Source organism: Tiliqua scincoides, chromosome 2, assembly GCF_035046505.1.
Source record: "Tiliqua scincoides isolate rTilSci1 chromosome 2, rTilSci1.hap2, whole genome shotgun sequence".
NCBI classification, from domain to species: domain Eukaryota; kingdom Metazoa; phylum Chordata; class Lepidosauria; order Squamata; family Scincidae; genus Tiliqua; species Tiliqua scincoides.
Window position 1 is genome coordinate 270,295,632 of NC_089822.1, and position 22,304 is coordinate 270,317,935.

Genomic DNA, 22,304 nt, shown 5'->3' on the forward strand with positions numbered 1-22,304 from the left:
CACTGGGAGCAAGTGCAGTCTGTCCCTGGCCTGTCTCCCTGGCTATGGGCCTTCCTTCTTTGCCTCTTAGCCTCAGACTGTTGGCCAAGTGTCTCTTCAAACTGGGAAAGGCCATGCTGCACAGCCTGCCTCCAAGCGGGCCGCTCAGAGGCCAGGGTTTCCCACTTGTTGAGGTCCACTCCTAAGGCCTTCAGATCCCTCTTGCAGATGTCCTTGTATCGCAGCTGTGGTCTACCTGTAGGGCGCTTTCCTTGCACGAGTTCTCCATAGAGGAGATCCTTTGGGATCCGGCCATCATCCATTCTCACGACATGACCGAGCCAACGCAGGCGTCTCTGTTTCAGTAGTGCATACATGCTAGGGATTCCAGCACGTTCCAGGACTGTGTTGTTTGGAACTTTGTCCTGCCAGGTGATGCTGAGAATACGTCGGAGGCAGCGCATGTGGAAAGCATTCAATTTCCTCTCCTGTTGTGCCTCCCATGAAGGCAGCATTTTTCAAAGGACTCTGGTGGGGAGGCTCTGCCTCACCTGCCTCCCCGCCCACCGCATGTCTACTAATGGAATCAGGCTTGTCTACTAATGGATTCATACATAGCAGTAAGGCCTAATGGGTGAGGCTGGTCCTGGATTTCAGGGTGGGGAATCACTATAGGTCAGGCCAGAATTAACAGTCTACTGAGTCCCATTGCTGCGTATCACAAACATGTTTTCTCTGGCTCCACACCTGCTCCTGGAGTAGCACGGAAGGCTCTGGGGGTTGCAGACATAGGGTGCCTCTTTACAATTATCCAAATTGTGGAGTGTTGTGTCTTCTTGCCAGTACTCGAGGGATTTTTCCTGCAATCATCTCTAAAAACAAAGGCCTTGAACTGGAGAGCAGGCTGAGGTCCTGCCTTGAGACTGTGCCTGGAGGCCCCGAAGCAGCACCTGTCATATACCTGTGGCGCCATTAGGCACCTGGGCAGGCAGGGACCCTGCCGGAATGAGGGATCGGCTCACACCCTTTGCCTCTAAAACCGCAACTGGGCTCCAGCTGGTTGCAGAAAGACAGCCTCCCCCTTGCAAGAGGGTTTTGGCTTCTAACTAGACTGTGAAGGAGCACCGGGGAGGCAAGGGCTGCAGGGGGCATGTCGAGACCGATGCTGTCACTTGTGCTGGTGCTTCTGATCCTGCCCCGGGCACCCTGCGGGAGGCTGGAGGCAACATGTCCCCTGAATCTGCAGAGTGACCGAGCAGACCCATTCAATTACTACAGGCCCGGAGACCACATCATTGCTGGGGTCATTTCTGCCACCAACGCCATCTTTCTTCCCAACCAGTTCCTGCAACCTCCCTCAACTAGACTTGGCACGTAAGTAATCATGTGGGGATGGGGATGGTGGTGTTCGGATTCCAGAGATTCCCCCCCCCCAGTGTTCCAGGGGCAACTCCTGATTCCTGCTACCTGCCCTTTGTTGGCACTGCCCCCATTTTTCCCCTCCTCTGCCTCTGGAGGAAAGTCTGTGGGCTTCATCAAGACCAGGGCCACTTGTGTGCATCTCCTTTTCCCATCCGCTGAGGTCTTTCCATTTCTGAGCTGGCCATTAGGGCAGTATTGTCGTACTGGAGTCATACTGGCCAGCTGAGCTTTCCTGCTCCAACTGTAAGCAAGCTGCAAGCAGCCACTTGCCGCAGCCCCTGGGACCGGCCAGCAATTGAGCTGTACCAGGGACAATGAGATCCTCTGTGAGAGGGAACATTCAATCTAACCATCTCGGGTTTTAAACTTGTACAGGCAGCTTCCTGGTGGATCTGCTTTGGCAAACAGCACAGGACAGACAGATTCTTGCAGGGTAAACAGACACAGCAAAGGTCAGGGAGAGAAGAATTTCCACCCACATGCAACAGGAGGGTGTGGAGGCAGGCGAAGGTACTTGGGACCAGGATCTCCAGGGGCTTAGAAGCATTTGACTTTCGCTCCTGCAAGGAGTCCTAAAGCACTTCCAAACCTGACAGAGGCTTTGCAGCATGGCTGTGGAGGGGGAGAGAGAGGGGAGTCAGTTCTCAGTGGGGGAAAAACAAAGGATTTGATCATTCTCTCTCAGCAATTCCCCACCCTCCCTTTTTTGGGGGGGGGGGGAGTGAAGGGTTGAGAGAACTTTTTCTCTCAAGCATAAACGTAGATGACTCTGCTCCATTCAAGTGTGACAGAAAACTGGGCTAGCCAAGAGACTCACAGCCCAATCCTAATACATTTTCCAGCACCAACGCAGCCGCAGTGCAGCCCTGAGATAAGGAACAAACATTCCCTTACCCCGAGGGGGCCTCTTTGACTGCCCCCCCCCCACTGCTGGATGCAGCGCAGGCTGCACCCATCAGTGCTGGAAATATACTTAGGACTGGACGGCTAGTCTGGCCACCAGGATCTTCCCAGGTGGATAAATGGGCTGAAAAGTTCCCTCGATTTATGACTCCTACAGGCTGCAGCCCTAACCACACTTTCCTGAGAGTGAGCCCCATTGAACAAAATAGTACTTACTTCTGAGCAGGCCGGGTTAGGATTGTGCCCTTAGACTCTGAGCACAGCACCAAACCAAATGATTCTCCTCTTGTCTATAAACATAAGCACCCCCTCCTCCCGGCTACCCCTTTCCTGGAGGAACAGACAATCTTTCCATGAATCTCTTAAAGTTGTCATCTTTACAGGGACACGGCTCCTTCCTGCCAGGACTGGAGTACAACCCCTACCCTCATTTTCTCACATATGGATGACCACCAGAAGCGGTCAAGTCAAGAGGCTTCGTATACATCCAGCTCATCATTGTCTCTATACATTGACTGTGTATAGATGTAGACGTGGCCTGATTCCCTCTCCAGGACCTGAGTCACTTGCCTTTCCCAGCCCCACCTGGAGGTCCTGAGCACCTGCTCCCCTCCCTGTGCTTCTTGCCTTTTTGCAGGAAATGGCTATTCCCTTTGCAGCAAGGCTGCCTCACCCCATTTCACCCCCACCCCCACAGATGCCCAAGCCAGTTTGTGTGGATTGACATTTCTGGATCTGGAGGTATATTCCTAAGAGTAAAACTCAGGGATTCAAGGCCAGGGAAGCTGTCAAGTTAAAGTTGCAAGAATTTGAGGTGCCACTTTCATTGAGCGCAGGATGAGACTGTGGCAGGTCTGATGTGTTGCAGGTTGACAGAAATGAAGCATTGGTACATCCTGCCCTTCTTATTTGCCGTCCATGAGGTCAATCGGAACCCCCGGCTCTTGCCCAACATCACCCTGGGCTACAACATCTATGAGAATTATTTCAGTGCAGGGACGACAGCTGATGCACTGCTAGACCTGCTCTCCACCGGGCAGGCGAATGTGCCCAACTACTACTGTGGGAGGAGACAAAATAACCTGCTGGCTCTTCTGGAAGGAACCGAATCTGACATCTCCAGTCATATTTCAACCATGTCAAGTATTTATAAAATCCCACAGGTATCAATGTGGGATAGAGACAGGGGGAGGCCACAACTGCAATCCTATGCACAGGTATAGGATTGCCAGATGCAAGGGAGGGCACAAGGATGCAGGTTTCTTGTTGTCTTGTGTGCTCTGTGACACATTTGGTGGGCCACTGTGAGATATAGGAAGCTGGACGAGATGGGCCTATGACCTGATCCAGTGGGGCTCTTCTTATGTTCTTATGTATTTGGGAGTAATTTCCTTTAATTCCATAGGACTTACTTCTGAGTAGACATGCATGGGATAGCGCTGTAAGGGCCAAATCCTACCCAACCCTGGTGTAGCTGTGCCAAAGGGGTGTGCGCTGCATCCTGTGGTGGGAGGATAGTTATGGAGGCCTCCACAAGGTAAGGGAACATTTGTTCCCTTGCCTTGGGGCTGCATTGCAGCTGCACCGGCACTGGAAAGTTGGATAGGATTGGGCCCTAAGACTGCAACCCTATAAACACATGCCTAAGTATAAGCCCCACTGGATACCTGTTTCTGAGCAAATAAGTATTGCATTGCACTAATAGTGAGTCTCAGTCCTCACTGTCATCTCTCCAGAGAAGTCAAGAAGGCAGTTTTGGGACATTTGCAGGCTGCAAAAGCTGTGCTATGCACCAGTGAGCAAATGTGCGGTGCTAAATTAGCACATCTCCTTAGACCGTATATCCCAAAAGTCCCAAATCTGAGATGGGTGATTTTTGTGTAAATCAGTGTTTCTCAAACTGTAGGTCAGGACCCACTTGGTGGGCTAGGACCCAATTTCTGGTGGGCCCTGCAGAGCCTCCAATGAAAACACAAGTGATGGAAAGATCAGATAACTAATTGCCTTAAGCCTTCAGGCTATTCAAACGTCGCATAGCTGTTCACTGCCCTGCAAAGAGCTGAGCTCCTGCAGTTTGCAAGCTTGTATAAATATAGGGAGATGAATGTAGGGAAATGAGTGTCTTTTTCTGGTGTTTTTTTCCCCCAAGTTCCTCAGTGACAGGTCATGGGGGCAGGTGAAGGCTGGGTCACAGAACTGACAGCCCAGTCCTGTCAGTGCTGAAAATGGCTGCCGCCACATCCTGTGCACTCCGGACAGCCGCCGCCAGTTCCTCGAGAGAAGGAAACCTTTGTGTCCTTCACCCGGGTAAACCGAGTAGCCCCACAATGGGGTTACTCAATTCACTGCCAACGAAAAGGTCAGCAGTGAATCAAGAGCGTTTGTGTTGGGCAGTGAGTGTTAGAGTTGATGCAACTCCGCTTGCTGTCCAGAGGGGGCAGGATGCTGTCCAGAAGGGGTCAAGCTATGGCCCAGTGACTCTGACCTTCCTACCTGTGATCCTTGTGGGGTGTGGCCCTAACCCTTTATCCTTCCCTGCTCCTCTGAGCACTTCCTCTCTTGTCCTCTGACCACTGACCTGTTAAGATGGCACAAAGCAGGGCTCTGATGCCCAGGCCATCTTGAGCACATGGCATGCAGGGTGAGGCAGCTCCAGGGCCTTGCTATCTAAGTAATAGCTGAACCTCTGATCCTAATCAGATGCTGTAAATATACACTCAATGGAACTTTAAGTAAACAACTTCTTTTTTGCAACTTTAAAAAGCCATTGCCTCTTTGTCTTTTTCATTGAATAGCAGTCAGCCGGGTGAGGGAGGTTCCCTGGGATGATACCCAAAAGGGGGGTCCGCTGCTTAAGCTACTCTGCTTCCCCCCAAAGAGGAAACCACTTTTAATTTCCTCCAACAGGTTATGGGCCCAGGGACAGTGCACTAAGAAACCCAGAGGACTGTGTACTAAGAAGCCCAGATCACTTGGAAGAATTTTTATTTTTTGATTTTTGGGATCTTTCCCCACTCACTTGTGTAAGGCTGAACTTGCTTGCTAAGTAAGAGATAGCAGAAAGATCTGATGTACAACCAATGGTCAGGCTGAACCCCAAAACTTTCCACAACTGGTGCTCTAGGATAAAGGCAGAAATAGAAATGTATGGAGCCTTAACTGCTCTAAACAAAGAGCACCCAACTAGCAGAGAGGCTGCAATTGAAAAATGGGATCAGGCAGATGGGAAGACTAAGTGTCTCATTCTCAGATCACTAACTGAGCTTCAGTCGCCTTAAGGCTAATACAGCAAAAGAAATGATAACAATCCTAACCGAAACCTATTCAAAAACAGAAATGAGGTTTGTGTTGCCTCAGATTGGAAAGGAAAGAGGACTGTGATAAGTATTGGCAACCTTCAGTCTTGAAAGACTATGGTATCGCGCTCTGAAAGGTGGTTCTGGCACAGCGTCTAGTGTGGCTGAAAAGGCCAATCCGGGAGTGACAATCCCTTCCACACCGGGAGCAAGTGCAGTCTGTCCCTGGTCTGTCTCCCTGGCTATGGGCCTTCCTTCTTTGCCTCTTAGCCTCAGACTGTTGGCAAAGTGTCTCTTCAAACTGGGAAAGGCCATGCTGCACAGCCTGCCTCCAAGCGGGCCGCTCAGAGGCCAGGGTCTCCCACTTGTTGAGGTCCATCCCTAAGGCCTTCAGATCCCTCTTGCAGATGTCCTTGTATCGCAGCTGTGGTCTACCTGTAGGGCGCTTTCCTTGCACGAGTTCTCCATAGAGGAGATCCTTTGGGATCCGGCCATCATCCATTCTCACGACATGACCAAGCCAACGCAGGCGTCTCTGTTTCAGCAGTGAATACATGCTAGGGATTCCAGCACGTTCCAGGACTGTGTTGTTTGGAACTTTGTCCTGCCAGGTGATGCCGAGGATGCGTCGGAGGCAGCGCATGTGGAAAGCGCTCAGTTTCCTCTCCTGTTGTGAGCGAAGAGTCCATGACTCGCTGCAGTACAGAAGTGTACTCAGGACGCAAGCTCTGTAGACCTGGATCTTGGTATGTTCCGTCAGCTTCTTGTTGGACCAGACTCTCTTTGTGAGTCTGGAAAACGTGGTAGCTGCTTTACCGATACGCTTGTTTAGCTCGGTATCGAGAGAATGAGTGTCGGAGATCGTTGAGCCAAGGTACACAAAGTCATGGACAACCTCCAGTTCATGCTCAGAGATTGTAATGCAGGGAGGTGAGTCCACATCCTGAACCATGACCTGTGTTTTCTTCAGGCTGATTGTCAGTCCAAAATCTTGGCAGGCCTTGCTAAAACGATCCATGAGCTGCTGGAGATCTTTGGCAGAGTGGGTAGTGACAGCTGCATCGTCGGCAAAGAGGAAGTCACACAGACATTTCAGCTGGACTTTGGATTTTGCTCTTAGTCTGGAGAGGTTGAAGAGCTTTCCGTCTGATCTGGTCCGGAGATAGATGCCTTCTGTTTCAGTTCCAAAGGCCTGCTTCAGCAGGACAGCGAAGAAAATCCCAAACAAGGTTGGTGCAAGAACACAGCCCTGCTTCACTCCGCTTCGGATGTCAAAAGGGTCTGATGTGGAGCCATCGAAGACAACAGCGCCCTTCATGTCCTTGTGGAAAGATCTGATGATGCTGAGGAGCCTGGGTGGACATCCAATCTTGGGGAGAATCTTGAAGAGGCCGTCTCTGCTGACCAGGTCGAAAGCCTTTGTGAGATCTATGAAGGCTATAAAGAGTGGCTGTCGTTGTTCCCTGCATTTCTCCTGCAGTTGTCTAAGGGAGAATACCATATCAGTGGTGGACCTGTTGGCTCGGAATCCACACTGCGATTCTGGATAGACGCTCTCTGCAAGTACCTGGAGCCTCTTTAGTACAACTCGGGCAAACAGCTTTCCTACAACGCTAAGGAGAGAGATGCCGCGGTAGTTGTTGCAGTCACCCCTGTCACCTTTGTTCTTGTACAGCGTGATGATGTTTGCATCCCTCATGTCTTGAGGTAAGAACATAAGAACATAAGAACAGCCCCACTGGATCAGGCCATAGGCCCATCTAGTCCAGCTTCCTGTATCTCACAGCGGCCCACCAAATGCCCCAGGGAGCACACCAGATAACAAGAGACCTCGTCCTGGTGCTCTCCCCTACATCTGGCATTCTGACTTAACCCATTCCTAAAATCAGGAGGTTGCACATACACATCATGGCTTGTACCCCATAATGGATTTTTCCTCCAGAAACTCGTCCAATCCCCTTTTAAAGGCGTCTAGGCTAGACGCCAGCACCACATCCTGTGGCAAGGAGTTCCACAGACTGACCACGCGCTGAGTAAAGAAATATTTTCTTTTGTCTGTCCTAACCCGCCCAACACTCAATTTTAGTGGATGTCCCCTGGTTCTGGTATTATGTGAGAGTGTAAAGAGCATCTCCCTATCCACTCTGTCCATCCCCTGCATAATTTTGTATGTCTCAATCATGTCCCCCCTCAAGCGTCTCTTTTCTAGGCTGAAGAGGCCCAAACGCCGTAGCCTTTCCTCATAAGGAAGGTGCCCCAGCCCCGTAATCAGCTTAGTCGCTCTCTTTTGCACCTTTTCCATTTCCACTATGTCTTTTTTGAGATGCGGCGACCAGAACTGGACACAATACTCCAGGTGTGGCCTTACCATAGATTTGTACAACGGCATTATAATATTAGCCGTTTTGTTCTCAATACCCTTCCTAATGATCCCAAGCATAGAATTGGCCTTCTTCACTGCCGCCGCACATTGGGTCGACACTTTCATCGACCTGTCCACCACCACCCCAAGATCTCTCTCCTGATCTGTCACAGACAGCTCAGAACCCATCAGCCTATATCTAAAGTTTTGATTTTTTGCCCCAATGTGCATGACTTTACACTTACTGACATTGAAGTGCATCTGCCATTTTGCTGCCCATTCTGCCAGTCTGGAGAGATCCTTCTGGAGCTCCTCACAATCACTTCTGGTCTTCACCACTCGGAAAAGTTTGGTGTCGTCTGCAAACTTAGCCACTTCACTGCTCAGCCCTGTCTCCAGGTCATTTATGAAGAGGTTGAAAAGCACCGGTCCCAGGACAGATCCTTGGGGCACACCGCTTTTCACCTCTCTCCATTGTGAAAATTGCCCATTGACACCCACTCTCTGCTTCCTTGCCTCCAACCAGTTCTCAATCCACGAGAGGACCTCTCCTCTAATTCCCTGACTGTGGAGTTTTTTCAGTAGCCTTTGGTGAGGGACCGTGTCAAATGCCTTCTGAAAGTCCAGATATATAATGTCCACGGGTTCTCCCGCATCCACATGCCTGTTGACCTTTTCAAAGAATTCTATAAGGTTTGTGAGGCAAGACTTACCCTTACAGAAGCCATGCTGACTCTCCCTCAGCAAGGCCTGTTCATCTATGTGTTTTGAGATCCTATCTTTGATGAGGCATTCCACCATCTTACCCGGTATGGATGTTAGGCTGACCGGCCTATAGTTTCCCGGGTCCCCCCTCTTTCCCTTTTTAAAAATAGGCGTGACATTTGCTATCCTCCAATCTTCTGGTACCGTGGCCGTTTTGAGGGACAAGTTGCATACCTTAGTCAAGAGATCTGCAACTTCATTCTTCAATTCCTTAATAACCCTTGGGTGTATGCCATCAGGGCCCGGTGACTTATTGATCTTTAATTTATCAATGAGGTCTGAAACATCTTCTCTTTTAACCTCTATCTGACTTAACTCCTCGGTTAGGAGGGGCCGTTCGGGCAGCGGTATCTGCCCGAGGTCTTCTGCCGTGAAGACAGATGCAAAGAACTCATTTAATTTCTCTGCCATCTCTAAGTCTCCTTTTATCTCCCCTTTCCCTCCCTCACCATCCAGAGGGCCAACCGCTTCTCTGGCGGGTTTCCTGCTTCTAACATATTTGAAGAAGCTTTTATTATTCCCCTTAATGTTGCTGGCCATGCGTTCCTCATAGTCTCGCTTGGCCTCCCCTATCACCTTCTTACATTTCTTTTGCCACAGTTTATGTTCCTTTTTATTCTCTTCATCAGGGCAAGACTTCCATTTACGGAAGGAAGCTTCCTTGCCCTTCACAGCCTCTCTAACTTGGCTGGTTAGCCATGCGGGCACTCTCCTGGATTTAGTGGAACCCTTCTTTCTTTGCGGTATACACCTCTGCTGGGCCTCTATTACTGTTGTTTTAAGGTACTCCACCTTCTCTCCAGCAGAGACAGAGGATTTCATGCAGCTCAGTGACGATGATCTCTTTGCAGCATTTTAGGACTTCAGCAGGGATGCTGTCTTTTCCAGGTGCCTTGCCAAAGGCAAGGGAGTCCAGGGCCACGTGAAGTTCTTCTAGGGTTGGTTCACTGTCAAGCTCTTCCAGCACAGGCAGGCACTCAATGTTGTTCAGTGCTTCTTCGGTGACTACATTTTCTCTGGAATATAGCTCAGAGTAGTGCTGCACCCAGCGTTCCATCTGTGATAAGTACTGTAGCCAGATGATCCAGCTTTTGCATGATCTTGCACTCACCAGCATGGTTCTTTCAGAGGATCAGCTGCAGCATTCTATGATTGTATATTGTCCCTCCTACCATATACCCTTCACCCATCAATCAGAATGAGAGGCTATTGATCATTTGGTTGGTTGGCAACCTTCAGTCTCAAAAGACCATGGTATAAGCCTACAGCACCCGATATTCCCGGGCGGTCTCCCATCCAAGTACTAACCAGGCCTGACCCTGCTTAGCTTCCAAGATCAGACAAGATCGGGCATGTGCAGGGTAACAGTAGGTTAGCAAATATCTGAACTTTGTCCTAAGAATAAAGCAGATCACGTTCCTCTTTCTTTCCTCGCCAGGTGAGTTACGGTTTTGCTTCTCATGTGCTGAATGACAAAACCCGGTTCCCCTTTTTCTACCGGATGGTCCCAGAGGAAGACTCCAGGTACTGGGGGGTTGCCAAGCTGCTCCTGCACTTCCAGTGGACTTGGGTCGGCCTCATTGCCTCAGACACAGAAGACGGAGAGGAGTTCAGGAGGGCTCTGACCACCGTGTTTGCCAGGAGCGGCATCTGCGTCGCCTTCTCTGAGATGATCCCAAACCTGTCCCTGTACAATGACTTGTCCAACATGATTTCCTTCCTCCAGCAGAGCCAAGCCAATGTGGCTGTCTACTCTGGGGACTCTCAATCCCTGCTTGGCTTAGCAAGAGTGATGAATGCTGTGGGGAAGAGCCAGAAGCCCACTGGGGGGAAAGTGTGGATCGCGACAGCTCTGCAGGACGCCAACATCAGCTTGTTCTACAACATTTTTGATAAACAGCACATTCATGTTTTCTTCTCCTTCTTAATCCAGAACAAGAAAAGGCAAAAAGACGACCATTTCCCACCATTTTCTTCTGCTGTCCGGCAGTCTGGGGAGGAGGCATTTAACTGTGTGGACGTCAAGCCTGCACAGTCTGTGAAAACCCGGACCAGATGCTCAGAGAGACGTGAGCCCCCTCCCAGGGACGTGCTGGAGAAAAGCCTGTCTCTGGACAGCTACATCATTTACCACACTGTTCAGGCCCTGGCGCACGCCCTGGATGCTGCACGCTCTGCCAGGCCCAGGCGGAAGGTGTTGCTGAACGGGGATGTTCAGAGGCTGCAGCCCTGGCAGGTATCCTTCTCCCCTCATCACAAATTGAATTTGGTATCCGACTGAGAAGCGTTCAGATGTCACGTGGATGTGGAATCTCAGGCAAGCCCCATTTGGGAGGTTCCTCCCTGTCTTTCTCCCACCTTGGGGCTGGCCTGGAAGGGGCCGCTTTGGAGGAGAGGATGCTCTCCCCAGCACTGGCTGCAAATCTTCTGCGCTGCAGCCCCTCCCACAAATTCCCTCCCTGGACAATCATTGGCACCCCCTGCTCTGTTGAGGGGGGGTCCCAAGGAGCCAGCACCCACATGCGACTAGGTGCAGTGGTGCAACGAAATGAGGAGACATGCACATCCACGCTGCTTCCCACATGCTACTGGGATGGGGGTGTTCGCCTGACGCAACCACTGGCCTGGCAAAGAGGGCTGTGCGGTTTCAGTTTTCCTGATTCTCTGACCTGCCACTGCCTCTACTTTCAGAACCACGAGTTCGGAGTCTGCGGCCACCATCTAGGGCTCTTCCACCTCTTTGCAAATAACGCTATCGCAACAAGTGCTGCTGTTTGCAGTCTCGTAACTCCCAGAGAAGTGGCTCCTCACACAGTCCATGAAGGAGGGATTTCTCCAACACCTGCTGCCACCTCCTGGTCTCTGTGACCTCCTCCCTCCCTTGCTCAAACTGCGCCTCTTTAGCAGGGTACACAGCCCATTACCGTCGGGGGCTGCTACCCCACCACCCCACTGTTCTCCACGTCCAGCAGGGTCAGACCCCGTAAAGCTGAGCCAGGCGCTCCCTCTGGTGGCCACAGCACTTACGGCGCTCTGTCCCACGGACATACTGGGAGCTGCCACTGGTCTTATTGAGCTACTGGAACACCTCAAAAGACTCGAATAAAAAAAACTCCACAATTTTCTTGGGGCTGTACCCAAACTCTCCTGTGTGCAAACACGGTCTCTCACTGGCACAGGTGGGGAAGGGCATCCTCTTCAGGGTTTCCTCCTGCCCCCTCCAGTCCCCTCTGCCACATTGCCCAGTCATCAGGAGCAAATTCTTCTGAGGCTGCAAGGCCTGGATGGGGAGCAAGGAATGTCTGGAAGTGGTGCCTCTCTTCCAGGAATGGCTCCACGGGGAGGGGGGCTGGTGGGACGTGTGCCAAGGCTTCCTTCCACTCAAGGTCCCACGGCTGGGCCCAGCCAACCCTGAGGCCCACATGCTGTGGCGCCCGGGACACTTTTAATGTGATTGGGGGATGACATTAGCAGCACTCCCTGGCTTCTCTTCCCCAGACTGGGCCTCTGGGCTAAAGATCACCAGGGAAAGATAGAGGGTGGGCCGTTGCTGCAGCCCGCTCCCCACAGCCTCACTGAGAGCCCCCCCCCCGGGAGGCTGCAGCCCCTGCCTGGCTTCCTGGGAGGCAGTGGGGAGCTGGGAACCTCTGCTTTCTTTCCCTGGTGCTGGTTAACAAGTCCTACTGCCCCACAGGACAGGGTCCAATGGGAAGGCTTATCAGGAGGATGTGGGGAGCCACTGGTAGAAGCACCTGCCAGGCCTTCTTTGCAGGGCTGTCTGCAACTGCCGCAGCAGTGAAGGGGGGCTGGCGCTTGGATACTGTCCAAGTCCATGAAAGCATGTACTGTTTGGGAGGCGGCTGCTCTGACAGTGCTTTTGCCCAAGGGCCCCCCCAGAAGCCAGCACCAACACTGCCACCTCCTTTCGCGCAAGCAGGAAACATGTTTTGTGTGCAAGAGACCGTTCAGATGCAGTTGTGAGTGTGGAAAAGGGCTTTGCTCAGCTGCTCAGGGCCGCAGGGCCAGACTGAGCCATGCTGGGGGCTGCAGTGATGTCTAGCTGAGGAGACCCCTGTCCCAGCATGTGACCACAAGCGTTCATTTTCTGGAGGACAGCACAGGAAATGGTCTCTGCATCGCCATCCTAGTGCCAGAATTCAAAATGTGGTTTGATTCAGCTTTGATGCAATTCAGGCATATTCTGGTTTGGTCAAAATAAAACTCCCCATTTAGGGAGGCTTTTTCTTAGTCTCTGTGACTTTTCAGCAAACTTTGTAAAACTTGAGACTTTGATGTCCAGCGACCCCTGGAACGTGTGACCCTCACCTGTGGTCTGCTTCGCTTCTGCCACCCTCTGGCTCTGCCAGGGATGTGCGGTGGGGGTGTGGCAGGTGAGGCAGAAGTACCCCATCACTGTCCATGCAAAAGCACCACAGTTGCTCTGCCTGCTTACACCTGAGGAGGCTCTTCTTATACCTGAGAAAGCTGGTGTAAGGAGAGCCTCCTCGGGTGTAAGCAGCTGCGGTGCTTTTCCATGGACTACAAAGGGGTGATTCTGACTCGCCTGCCACACCCGCACCGCAAGTCCCTGGACTCAGGGCTGAGAGGTCAGCGCGGCTTCCTGTTGGCTGAAGGCTGCTGTTTTCTGTTTCTTTCCAGCTTCATCCTTTCCTGGAAAACTTCCAGTTCGATAACAGTTCTTTGGACAGCGTGTATCTGGACGAGGAGGGGGCGCTGGCTGCTGACTTTGACATTGTGAACTGGGTGGTCTTTCCCAACAAGTCTATTGACAGAGTGGAAGTGGCAAGTCTAGCCAGGGAGCAGGGACTTCCAGGCCCCCAAAGGTTCACCATTGACGAGAGGGCCATTGTGTGGCCCAAGTGGTTTAACAAGGTAGGGAAGGGGAAACTTTTTCTTTCAGCTATTTCACACCTCTCAATTCTAGTGCCTTTTTAGGTACTATATATAAGGCAATGGCAGCATTGTGGCCAGGGCTACAGATTCCTCCTGGCCCTGGGGTGACACAGGCCCAGACCTGATCAGCCCTCTGTGGGCACCATTGATGAAGGTCAAATTCTGTGTTGAGCAGAAGTAGTTTGACCTGCAGGGGTGGCCTTGGGGCTCCAGGAATCAGCAGGGTTCCTCTCAACAGGGTCTCCAGGAATTTCCAACATTACATTCTGTTGGAAAAAACATCTCCAGATTAGAGTCAGAGGTGAGTTGAACCAGAGGTTTCTGGTTCAGAATGACTGACTGACTGGCCTAGATGTCTGCACAGACAAAACAATCCCCAGCCAGCACTCTATTTGACAGCTATCTCCTCTGTGGCCAGGTGCTGCCGCATTCCAGGTGTGTGGAGAGCTGTCACCCCGGGGACTTCAAGGTGATCAAGGAAGGACAGCCCTTTTGCTGCTACACATGCGCTCCATGCGTGGAAGGGACCATCTCCACACAGGAAGGTGGGGAACTCCGGAGGAGAGGGCAGCTCTTGCCAAGTTGCACTCTAGCAGGGAGGGGTCTGCACCAGGGCAGCTGGAGTTCCTCTTCTGCTCTGCCCCTCAGAGGAGGGGGACAACTAGTGTGGACTTCTTTGATCTAAGCAGCCCAGTGTGTGTGTGTGTGGGGGGGGGGGGTATTTAACCTATCTTACATCTCTCAGAGGTTGTTCCAGGTCTGTAAAAACAAGAACACCCCACTCTCAAGGTCATGTTTGCTTTGACAAGCTCCTGCACAAGGCTGGCTTATCCCAGCTGTGAGACCATCTCACTGAGAGGCAAAGTTGGAGGGGCAGCAAACGGGTGATTCCCCAACCTGCTGCCTCTTCCATCTGCCACTCCCTGGTCAGTGCTCCAGTTCTCTTCTGGCTCACCAGAGCAAGGAAGGGGAGAGAAAAAAAGAAGTTGCTAGACTCTTGCCACCCTCCTGGTGCTCCCCAAAAAAGAACAAGTGGGCAAGGAGAGGTGACCTGGGGTCTGCCCCTCTACCCTTCACTTCTGCAAAGCTGCTCTTAGTGCATGGCCACCTCCCTCCGCACTGCCCCATTCTGCGGCTGTGCTCCACAGGCAGCAATAGCCCCTTTTGTTTCTGCAAAACACTATAAGTCATGGGGGAGAGGGGAGTCTTTCTCTTCCGCTGGAGTCAGGATTCTCACCAGAGACAGGAAACCCGTTCTAACTGGGGTTCTGCTCCTGCAGGTTCTTCTCCAGGAGGGAGGAGACGGGTTCATTTAGGCCACTCCTCCAAACAGGTAAATCAGTGATACAATCATCGCCAAATCTTAAAAATCCCAAGCCCAACAGAAGAGGGTTTGGCTTCATTTCTCTGCCTGAGAGCCCACAGTCAGAGCCTTGAAGAGAAGCACCCACTCCTAGGCCAGAAGTGAAAGGGGCTGAGAAGGCTGCCATGTGGATAATCAGATGTGTGACTCAGGGAACATCCATAAGATTCCTTTCACCTGTACAAATGCAACAGTGGTAGCTGGGGTGCCATCTGCTGGTCATTCGCAGTAATTTCACCCCATGGCAGCTTCTCCATTAACTCTGTGCATCCCAAATTTTCTCAACCCGCCTTGTTCTTTTTGTATTTAATCCTTTTGGTTTAATCTGGTTGTACTTTAACCCTGGATCTGCCTGGTCTCCGGCATGGGAAGTAGAGATAATTGTCATATCTCTTTACAGAAGCTGCTATAAGAGTGATTGGGAAAGGAGCCCCTGAGGTCCAGAATTTTCTTGGGAGGGTTTGTGTTTGTTTTGGGCCCAGACAGCCCCCCTCTGTCTGACCTGACAGCCTGGGCTGTTGGCAGTGGATCCATTCTAGAAAGGTTTTCCCCTATCCAAACAGGGAAAGAATGGAGCCAGGAAGGAGTGAGTATGCTAACCATTAGACACTATTGCCCTGTGGCAGCCTGCAGTCTCCAAGAGCCCCCTCCTTCTTCCATGACAGGGGGGATTTGGCTGATAGGAAGGTGTGAGCTGCCCCTAGTCTTACAAAATCCCCCTGCCTTCCAGTTTGTCCTATCCTGCTGACTATGGCAATTTGTCCAGTCCAATTTATTCCATCTCCCAATGCCCACTTTTTGGCTAATTAAGTCCCTTCTCCAAGAACAGCAGCTGCAGTGTGCAAAGGAATTGCTGAACACCCTTGTCAGTTGGAGCAATTGACAGAATTTATTGCTACACAAACACACCCTGCAATTCCTCTTGTCCAGAGGCTTTCCCTTCCCCCAAACTCCACAACTTAGTGGTAAAGCATCCAGTCCAAGTCCACAGCAGCTTCAGAGCACAGTCCAGTCTTCTCAGTCCAATCCAGCAGTGTCCAATGTCCTCTTCCTTGGATGGGAATAACGCAGATCCTGGCAGAGTCCCTTGTGTGTGTGTGTGTGTGTGTGTTTTCTCTAGGGCTGCTTTTATTCTTGAAGCCCCTTGTTAACCAAAATGCAGCTCAGCTATGAGCTGCCTTCTTCAGTCCACGTCCATGCAAAGTCCCATCAAAGTCAAATGAAGCTCAGGTGTCCATCAGAGATTGGCCTTGATTGATTACAGCTGTGGAGCCAGCCCTGCTCTTCCCAGAGCTGTCAAAATACAGGAATAACTGTCAGCACCGCACCTTCTGCTTGGTGATCTTCCATTACAACCCTCTCCCAAACATTTTTTTGGTGTAGCATCTGCCTGATGCAGAATCCTGCAGGACTCCAAATGTCCCTGGTTGGCAACCTTCAGTCTCGAAAGACTATGGTATAAGCCTACAGCATCTGGTATTCCCAGGTGGTCTCCCATCCAAGTACTAACCAGGCCTGAACCTGCTTAGCTTCCAAGATCAGATGAGATCAGGCATGTGCAGGGTCCCTGTGGTTGTTTTAATCTTTGTCCCTTTAGGCTGATCCTAATGAAGCATTATTCTGGTTGGATCTGTGGGTTTTTCTAACAGATGAATGCAGCCCTGGGGGCTGGGGATAAGAATAGGCCCTCAGTTTGGCTGTACTTGTCGTAAGAGGCGACTGAACAGCCACCGGGTAGACCGGGTAGATGGGACTCGTCAGCCTAGGAAGGCAGCTCATCTAAGAGAAGGAAACTCTGACCTCAAACCTCCACTGCCTTGTGGCTACATCCAGTTGTGGAAAAGGCTTCAGGAGTCAACCTCGAGGCAAAATCAGGAGCCAGAGTCCCTTAGGCAGTTCATGGCTGAACACAGTCACGTTCTGGCAACTCCTGTGACGCCGCTGGAACCAACCGTATTGGCTTCTGCCTTTCCATTGGACCATTCCAGCGACGTGGAGAGGGGGGATTTGCTGCATGGGTAACAGCCTATCCTCCATACCTTCTTTACCCAGGCTTCGCGCACTGGAGAGGACACTCCAACTTCGCCATACGGCGTCGGCACAACACGGGAAGCAGCAGTTTACCGGTTATAAGTCTTTGCTCGATTGGCGTAGAGCATGACACCAGGGGCTGCTTCCAACGGTGGGAGAGATCATTGCATCTCATTGGGCAGCTACCGCCCGCCTTAAGCTGGGCAGTCCCCAGCCAGTAAGGTGTTGCCTCGCCACGGTCCGTTAACCTCATGGGGTGCGTGGGGTTTAGGGTGAAAACCGACAAACGGATCGACAACTCTGCACCATGCAACAGAAAACAGAAAACTACTGCCCTAAAGCTGGGCACCTGGAACGTTAGGACAATGACACCTGGCTTCTCTGATGACCTGCAAGAAATAGACGACGCACGCAAAACAGCTGTCATCGACATGGAGCTGAGCAGACTGCAAATGGACATCGTCGCCCTTCAAGAGACTAGGCTGCCAGATTCCGGATCTGTCAAGGAGAGAAATTTCTCATTTTTCTGGCAGGGAAAACCACCAAACGAAACCAGGGAACATGGCGTTGGCTTTGCGGTCAGAAATACCCTGCTGAAATCCATCATCCCACCTACTGTGGGAAGTGAAAGAATTTTGTCCCTGCAGCTCCAGTCATCAGCAGGACCTGTCACTCTCATCAGTGCTTATGCACCGACTCTGTCGTCTCCAGCAGAAGCCAAAGACAAATTCTATGATGACCTGGCCACCACTGTCAAGAAAATCCCTGTAAAAGAGCCATTGTTCATCCTCGGCAATTTCAATGCTAGAGTTGGTGCTGATAACAGTTCATGGCCCACTTGCTTAGGTCAGTTTGGCACTGGGAGGATGAACGAAAATGGCCAACGCCTGCTAGAGTTTTGCTGTCATCACGGTCTCTGTGTCAGCAACACGTTCTTCAACACAAAGCCCCAACATAGAGTTTCTTGGAGACATCCAAGATCAAAGCACTGGCACCAGCTCGACCTGATCCTCACCAGACGCTCCAGCCTTCCCAGCATCAAGATCACACGCAGTTATCATGGTGCTGCCTGCGACACTGACCACTCCCTGGTGTGCAGCAGAGTGAAACTGCAAACAAAGCGACTGTATCACACGAAAAAGGAAGGAAGACCTCACATTGATACCAGCAAGACCCGGGATCAGAGAAAAGTGGAGGAATTTGCACAAGCGCTTGAGGAATCTCTTCCAGGCCCGGCCGACGCAAACGCATCCAACAGATGGGAGCATTTCAAGAATACCGTTTACAACACCGCCTTGTCCATATTCGGCAAGAAGACCAACAAGGCGGCAGACTGGTTTGAAGCCCACTCTGAGGAGTTGACACCAGTCATTGAGGAAAAGAGGAGAGCTCAAGCAGCATACAAGGCCTGTCCCAGTGAGCGCAACCTGCAGGTCCTCCGAACTGCTCGCAGCAAAGTCCAACAGACTGCCAGGAGATGTGCTAACGACTACTGGCTCCAGCTCTGTTCCGAGATACAGATAGCAGCTGACACGGGCAACATCAAGGGGATGTATGATGGTATCAAGCAGGCCCTAGGTCCAACACAGAAGAAAATTGCCCCTCTGAAGTCTGCCACAGGCGAGGTCATCCAGGATCGGGCGCAGCAGATGGAACGCTGGGTGCAGCACTACTCTGAGCTATATTCCAGAGAAAATGTAGTCACCGAAGAAGCACTGAACAACATTGAGTGCCTGCCTGTGCTGGAAGAGCTTGACAGTGAACCAACCCTAGAAGAACTTCACGTGGCCCTGGACTCCCTTGCCTTTGGCAAGGCACCTGGAAAAGACAGCATCCCTGCTGAAGTCCTAAAATGCTGCAAAGAGATCATTGTCACTGAGCTGCATGAAATCCTCTGTCTCTGCTGGAGAGAAGGTGGAGTACCTCAAGACATGAGGGATGCAAACATCATCACACTGTACAAGAACAAAGGTGACAGGGGTGACTGCAACAACTACCGCGGCATCTCTCTCCTTAGCGTTGTAGGAAAGCTGTTTGCCCGAGTTGTACTAAAGAGGCTCCAGGTACTTGCAGAGAGCGTCTATCCAGAATCGCAATGTGGATTCCGAGCCAACAGGTCCACCACTGATATGGTATTCTCCCTTAGACAACTGCAGGAGAAATGCAGGGAACAACGACAGCCACTCTTTATAGCCTTCATAGATCTCATGAAGGCTTTTGACCTGGTCAGCAGAGACGGCCTCTTCAAGATTCTCCCCAAGATTGGATGTCCACCCAGGCTCCTCAGCATCATCAGATCTTTCCACAAGGACATGAAGGGCACTGTTGTCTTCGATGGCTCCACATCAGACCCTTTTGACATCCGAAGCGGAGTGAAGCAGGGCTGTGTTCTTGCACCAACCTTGTTTGGGATTTTCTTCGCTGTCCTGCTGAAGCAGGCCTTTGGAACTGCAACAGAAGGCATCTATCTCCGGACCAGATCAGACGGAAAGCTCTTCAACCTCTCCAGGTTGAGAGCAAAGTCCAAAGTCCAGCTGAAATGTCTGCGTGACTTCCTCTTTGCCGACGATGCAGCTGTCACTACCCACTCTGCCAAAGATCTCCAGCAGCTCATGGATCGTTTTAGCAAAGCCTGCCAAGATTTTGGACTGACAATCAGCCTGAAGAAAACACAGGTCATGGTTCAGGATGTGGACTCACCTCCCTGCATTACAATCTCTGAGCATGAACTGGAGGTTGTCCATGACTTTGTGTACCTTGGCTCAACGATCTCCGACACTCTTTCTCTCGATACCGAGCTAAACAAGCGCATCGGTAAAGCAGCTACCACATTTTCCAGACTCACAAAGAGAGTCTGGTCCAACAAGAAGCTGACGGAACATACCAAGATCCAGGTCTACAGAGCTTGCGTCCTGAGTACACTTCTGTACTGCAGCGAGTCATGGACTCTTCGCTCACAACAGGAGAGGAAACTGAGCGCTTTCCACATGCGCTGCCTCCGACGCATCCTCGGCATCACCTGGCAGGACAAAGTTCCAAACAACACAGTCCTGGAACGTGCTGGAATCCCTAGCATGTATTCACTGCTGAAACAGAGACGCCTGCGTTGGCTTGGTCATGTCGTGAGAATGGATGATAGCCGGATCCCAAAGGATCTCCTCTATGGAGAACTCGTGCAAGGAAAGCGCCCTACAGGTAGACCACAGCTGCGATACAAGGACATCTGCAAGAGGGATCTGAAGGCCTTAGGGATGGACCTCAACAGGTGGGAAACCCTGGCCTCTTAGTGGCCCACTTGGAGGCAGGCTGTGCAGCATGGCCTTTCCCAGTTTGAAGAGACACTTTGCCAACAGTCTGAGGCAAAGAGGCAAAGAAGGAAGGCCCATAGCCAGGGAGACAGACCAGGGACAGACTGCACTTGCTCCCGGTGTGGAAGGGATTGTCACTCCCGGATTGGCCTTTTCAGCCACACTAGACGCTGTGTCAGAACCACCTTTCAGAGCGCGATACCATAGTCTTTCGAGACTGAAGGTTGCCAATACATGAATGCAGCCATGCAGGATTTTCTACAAGAACAATTATTGTAAGGGCTGCTTCCTGCTATAGTTAAAGAAACCAGTCCCACCTACTTTTGGACCCCTCTTCCAACTGAGAGGTTAGACCAGTAGCGTAAGCAGAGGGGGCCAGTGTGGTAAGTCCAGCAGGTGCCACAATGTGCCGTGTCAGCAGCGTTGCTGTTGCTGCCCTAAATTGATCCAATGACAAGTGGGAGGGCCCACTTACACTGCACTTTCTGGTGCCTGCTATACTTACACACACTGCCCCCCTCTGGCTATGCTACTGGGTTGGACAATAACATCCATCTCTATCCCAACTACACATTAACCCTACCTGACCTCACCAGCATCCAGCCTTCACTGGCTTTTGGCAATAAGTTGTTATTCTAACACATCGCTGATAAACCATAATGGAACTCAAGACTATTATGGGTTAGAAGGGAGATACCAGTGATGCTGAAGTCATTTTGCATCTTTTCAGATGCTGACCACTGCGACAAGTGTCCAGAAGATCAGTATCCAAACACAGGCCGAGATCAGTGCATTCCGAAGACTGTGATGTGCTTGTCCTACGAAGACGTTCTGGGGATCAGCCTCACTTCAGTTGCCCTGTTCTTGACCGTCATCGCAGGTTTGGTTCTAGGTATTTTTATCAAATACCGTGAGACGCCAGTAGTCAAGGCCAATAACCGGGATCTCTCCTACGTCCTCCTCACCTCCCTCCTGCTCTCCTTTTTGTCCTCCTTTCTCTTCATAGGCAAGCCGAGGAGGGTGACCTGCCTCCTCCGCCAAACAGTCTTCAGCACCATCTTCGCCGTGGCTGTCTCCACCGTCTTGGCCAAAACCATCACCGTGGTGGTGGCCTTCATGGCCACCAAACCAGGAAGCAGGATGCGGCGGTGGCTGGGGAAGGGCTTGGCCAACGCCATCATCCTTTCGTGCTCCGCTGTCCAGCTCGGCCTCTGCACTGCCTGGCTGGGAATCTCTCCACCCTTCCCAGACTCCGACAGGCACTCCCAGCCCGGCCAAATCGTCCTGCAGTGCAACGCGGGGTCCGTCGCCCTGTTCTATGGTGCTCTGGGCTACCTGGGCTTCCTGGCCGCCGTCTGCTTCACAGGGGCCTTCCTGGCCAGGCGGCTGCCTGGGGCCTTCAACGAGGCCAAGCTGCTCACCTTCAGCATGCTGGTCTTCTGCAGCGTCTGGGTGGCCTTTGTGCCCACCTACCTGAGCACGAAGGGGAAGCACACGGTGGCCGTTCAGGTCTTCTCCATCCTGGCCTCCAGTGCTGGCCTGCTGGGCTGCATCTTTTTCCCCAAATGCTACATCATTGTGCTGAGGCCAGATCTGAACACGAAGGAGCAGCTAATAATGAAAGCAAAAGATAGTGCCTGAGCATTTTATTTCAGTTCTGACCATCAATGATCGGCACACTGAACACTGTCTTGGGAATTTGTCTTAGGATTGTAGCAGCTTAGATACTTTTAGAACAAACCTCTCTTTCCTGATGTCATGAAATAGATAGGATCGGCAATAACAAATGTACAATGGCGCTGGGCTTGCCATAGCCATTAATTCTTTTGTTTGATGTCCTGATCCTAAGGCTGTGCAGCATGGCCTTTCCCATTTGAAGAGACACTTTGCCAACAGACTGGGGCAAATAGGCAAAGAAGGAAGGCCCACAGACAGGGAGACAGACCAGGGACAGACTGCAC

The 22,304-nt window shown here is 51.5% G+C and overlaps 1 protein-coding gene and 1 pseudogene across 1 annotated transcript; one reads left to right on the top strand and one right to left on the bottom strand.

Moving 5' to 3' along the window:
• The first annotated feature begins 1,129 nt into the window (after positions 1-1,129).
• On the top strand, positions 1,130-21,984 carry LOC136639193 (vomeronasal type-2 receptor 26-like). Its single transcript, XM_066613198.1, has 6 exons — positions 1,130-1,353; positions 3,173-3,467; positions 10,166-10,963; positions 13,387-13,620; positions 14,060-14,186; positions 21,074-21,984. The coding sequence occupies exons 1-6, from the start codon at positions 1,130-1,132 to the stop codon at positions 21,982-21,984; spliced, it is 2,589 nt and encodes an 862-aa protein (XP_066469295.1).
• LOC136642964 (5S ribosomal RNA) lies at positions 9,987-10,100 on the bottom strand (annotated as a pseudogene).
• Positions 21,985-22,304: the final 320 nt, after the last annotated feature.

Excerpts from the sequence above, each read along its gene's own strand:
- LOC136639193 (XM_066613198.1), top strand. The coding sequence starts at position 1,130 with ATGTCGAGACCGATGCTGTCACTTGTGCTGGTGCTTCTGATCCTGCCC. Across the intron at positions 13,621-14,059 it reads GGCCCAAGTGGTTTAACAAG|GTGCTGCCGCATTCCAGGTG; the intron begins GTAGGGAAGGGG and ends CTCTGTGGCCAG. Across the intron at positions 14,187-21,073 it reads GACCATCTCCACACAGGAAG|ATGCTGACCACTGCGACAAG; the intron begins GTGGGGAACTCC and ends GCATCTTTTCAG.